The 4,110-nt window shown below is 37.8% G+C and overlaps 1 protein-coding gene across 1 annotated transcript; it reads right to left on the minus strand.

The window, feature by feature from the left end:
- Positions 1-2,699: 2,699 nt before the first annotated feature.
- LOC108564320 (acyl-CoA Delta(11) desaturase) lies at positions 2,700-4,110 on the minus strand. The gene is made up of 5 exons (XM_017923323.1): positions 3,907-4,110; positions 3,709-3,839; positions 3,434-3,639; positions 3,195-3,380; positions 2,700-3,137 (listed from the first exon to the last, which is right to left on the minus strand). The coding sequence occupies exons 1-5, from the start codon at positions 4,061-4,063 to the stop codon at positions 2,834-2,836; spliced, it is 984 nt and encodes a 327-aa protein (XP_017778812.1). The 5' UTR covers positions 4,064-4,110; the 3' UTR covers positions 2,700-2,833.

Raw genomic sequence — 4,110 nt, forward strand, 5'->3', positions numbered from 1 at the left:
AGAAATCGCTGCTGACAATTGCAAAAACGAAATATGAATGTTGTCGTGTCCCAGGGATGGAATTATGGACACAGTGGAATATGTCTGGTGTTTTACGTTGTGGATTCTCAATAGTTGGGAATTTAATGAAATTCGTTTGGTTTTACATAACTTTATTCGTCTTTAAAAGTTTTACTAAAAAAAAAATGTATTCTACATTCGCATTACAATTGAAAATGTTGTTAGTCGAAACGTTTATAAATATAAAACATTATGATACAAACAGCTGCTAAACATAATAAAAGTACGCAGATCTTACAGAATCTGGAGCAGCAACTACTGTCAGCATTTGGTCTTTCGGAATATCCTCGAGATGACCAATATGCAATATTGTTAGGATTCAATTGATTTGCTTTGTTGTTGTCCATGTTTGTCAAGAAATTGCTGCTGACAATTGCAAAAACGAAATATGAATGTTTTCGTGTCCCAGGGATGGAAATCTGGACACAGTGGAATATTGTCTGGTGTTGTCGTTGTAGGAATTAAATAATTCGTTTGGTTTTACTTGGTCTGTCTTCTGCTGAGACTATGTTCGTCTTAGTCTTTTATCAGACTATGGTTCTGCTGAGACTTTGTTAGTCTTTAAATATTTTACTGAGACTAATTCTAAATTATTATTCTACTTACAAAGTTAATTCTTATTAATACGAGGTGGGAGTTGTGATCGGGTGTAGGGCTTTGTATATATTGATGAATAAGCGTTCCCACGGGATTCGGTTTCGGTGGTCTTGTTTATTATAAGACCGGAACAATTAAGATTGTACGTGTAATGATAATGATGTGTTTATAATAACGACTTGAATTCGCAGTAAAGGTATAAAAGTATCAATGGGAATGTTTACCATTGGTCCCCTTTGTTTATATAAAAGTGTATCGAATTGGGATCACGGTGGAGTTTCTATTATGCTGATGTATATGTTTATATAATAATGCGACTAAGAAACGCCGTGGATGTCTCTAGTTCGTTGATAAATAATGACAATTATAATAATAATGGTTGGACACAACAATGTGTCGGTTGACTCGAATCCAAAGAGGAAATTTGAATATGTTATCGGTTATATTTCAATTTCAATTACATTACATAATATAGAAACATTTCTATCACCTATTTTCTCTTTCTTCTTTGGCATGAGTTTCTTGCTACCTTTGAATAAATTTATTTTATCATCCCACAAATTTAAAGAATTACTATTTGCTACAACGTATATGCAATTGGAATTATGCAATTTACTGAAAAAATATTAGCACGTTAGGAATTGTTGTAGGCAACCAATAATTCACCATTACGTTTCAAACTTACATAAGTTACATAATCCAAGGAGAAGGAATGGTAGTAATCGGAGTAATAGAAGAGAAAGGGATGAAAAATATCATTTACAAAAATGCTAGTATGGTAAATTGTAAGGTTTAAAAACTTGAATAAAACACTTTTGAATTGAATATGTATTCTGTATTCGCGTTAAAATTGAAAATGTAGTTAGCCGAGACGTTTATAAATATAAAATAATATGATACAAATATACAAGGTAACACAAACAGCTGTTAAACATAATAACAGTACGCAGATCTCACTGACTCTGGAGCTCTTATTGTTGCTAATGTTATTATTACTACTACTACTACTACTGCTACTGCCAGTATTGCTACTCCAATCATTAGGTCTTTCGGAAAATCCTCGAGACAACCAATATGAATGATGGTTTCGATTCATTTGATTAGCTCTGTTGTCATCGTTGGTCATCTTTGAGCAAAACTTGTTGCACGGAATCTCGAATTAAACTAACACCAGCACGAACCAATCCGAACTGATGCAATTGCAAATGAACTATGATTGATTTCAATCTAGAATTGCTCATTTTTATTGACCTTACTTTGAACTTTATTCGTTACTTTGTCGGGTCGTGAGATTAAGAAATCTCTGGACACCGTGGTTTATCTCGTAGTTATGTCGTTGTGCAATATTACTAATTAGTTTTATTACATACACATTGTAACGTAAAATAGACAACGCTGCAACTACGCTCCACGGTGCAACTATGTTTCCAAAATTCTGGGAGAGCGCAGACGGTTGTGGTCTCCAGTTGAGAAGAAATTATAGATATATTTGTAAGCTCCAAGAGGAGCTAAAGCCCACCGTCGGAGAAGAAGTGTGCTGATCTGAGGAAGCAGTTATAAGAGTTCTTCCTTTCAGAAAAAGGAAGTAGCGCCCTGAACCTTCCCACGTCAAGGACTCACGCCCAGCCAGCGTAGAAGATTTTGTACAATCTTGTGCGCTGTGGTATTACAACATCAATGTTTTGTCCTCTTAAGTTAATAATTAGGAAGACAGTGTTCTTCCTTCGACCCTCAAACTAAGACTATCTTCTATGTTGTTCGACCCTCTCTGACTAAGACTAAATTATATAATACAAAAATGTGTCCATTTCAAAAAGGGGCTGCGCGGGAGTCAAGGAAATCAGTTTTGACATCGTGGATAATACAACTGTTTCATTACCAAAGTTTTATGATCCTATCAAAATATTTAAGGGTGGATGTTGAGGGTTGAGAAAATAAACGCAACTATACGATTTAATGTGTAACCGTTCTTCGGAATATTCCCCAAGTTATTCGATGTGTACTATGGATAAGGTACAGTCTTATGGAAACGTTTTTGGAGAAACTCTGTGGTTTTCTTTATTCGTCTTTCTCTTATTTCAAATTAAAGATTAGAAAAAGTTATCATATTTAGGGAGTTGTCATATTTTTTTTTTAAATAAAATTATGTAATTTTGTATTAACAAACTGAAATTGTTTACAGCATGGGCTTCAGATAGTACTGCTTCTCGATGGAGACTTTTTCCACTTGAGCGAAACAATCGGCGACGGATGTTTTCGTTTCGATCGACTGGAAGGCCATCTCTCGTACCGTCTCCGGATCGACGGTCTTCAGATCCGAAGCCCATCCGATGGCAGCGCAAGCTCTGATGAACTTGGTGGTGCAATCGGTTCCGTACTTGCCAAACTCCGAGCAAAGGTAGTCCCACGGCGCCAAGTAATGGTACTGGATCCAGTAGTTCTTGTCCACAAAGAAGACCATGTTCGTGTCGCACGGAAACCTGAAGAAGATTGCATTCAAGATTTCTTTCAGATTCATGGGGAATGTTAAATCTTACTTCTCTCCTGGTTGCAAACCCCAGATGTGGACGGCGCTATTAACGAGCCACGCGGCGTTCAGAACCATGTAGTATCGGACCCATCCGATCAAAACGCAGGAGACAAGTATGTTCTCGCCCCAATATTCAGCAGGAGCGTTCATCGGCAGCAGAGCGAAAACCACGATGTAAAACACCCAATAATACCTTTAACAAATTAGTATAAGCGATTTCCTTGAAAGTTTTTTGGCAAAACGTACTTCTTCTGGAACATGACGACCTTATCTTCTTCGATATCGGACATGTCGATTTCTGATTCGACCTTATCCTGAAACTCGTGCCTCTTCTGCAAGAAGTGCATGAAGTGCGAATAGACGAAACCTTTCTTGTAATTGTAAGGATCAAAGCTCGTTCCGTTAAACTTGTGGTGGATCCTGTGTTGCAGTACCCAATTGTAAATGCTTCCCTATAATTGTTATATATCCAAAAGTAAGCTACACATAAACAACATTGAATATTGTCCAAATTTACTCACCTGTCCGACCAGAGTCTGACAAAGCATCAGGAAAACCTTTAACTTGGTAGTCGCTTTGTAAGAGTTGTGCGCCCAAAGGCGATGGGAACCGGCAGTAACGCCCAGAATCCCAAGAAGCACCAAGACCAAACCTAAAAGTTTTGATAAAATTGTGAAGAACAAATGATAATTTTGCAGTGTCATGTTTCGATTCTTTACCGTAGAGACATGTCCTCGTCAAGGCGTTCGGCAGCAAGTAGATACCGAGTATGGTTAGGGCGTTCAGATGGAGGAAGACTATCACTTTGAACCAGTCGAATTCCCTCTTGATCTTCTCCGGGATCGGGATTTGCGTCGGTGCTGTCTCTGAAGTCATCCTTAACGAAGTGCTTGTTCTCTGACTGACTGAAGAGCGTCCGCCCG

The sequence above is a fragment of the Nicrophorus vespilloides genome, unplaced genomic scaffold, assembly GCF_001412225.1.
Source record: "Nicrophorus vespilloides isolate i.1.1-1 unplaced genomic scaffold, Nicve_v1.0, whole genome shotgun sequence".
Lineage (NCBI taxonomy): Eukaryota > Metazoa > Arthropoda > Insecta > Coleoptera > Silphidae > Nicrophorus > Nicrophorus vespilloides.

Coding starts and splice junctions, on each gene's coding strand:
- LOC108564320 (XM_017923323.1), bottom strand. CDS start 4,063: ATGACTTCAGAGACAGCACCGACGCAAATCCCGATCCCGGAGAAGATC. Junction 3,840..3,906: donor GACGAGGACATGTCTCTACG/GTAAAGAATCGA, acceptor CAAAACTTTTAG/GTTTGGTCTTGGTGCTTCTT. Junction 3,640..3,708: donor GTCAGACTCTGGTCGGACAG/GTGAGTAAATTT, acceptor TAACAATTATAG/GGAAGCATTTACAATTGGGT.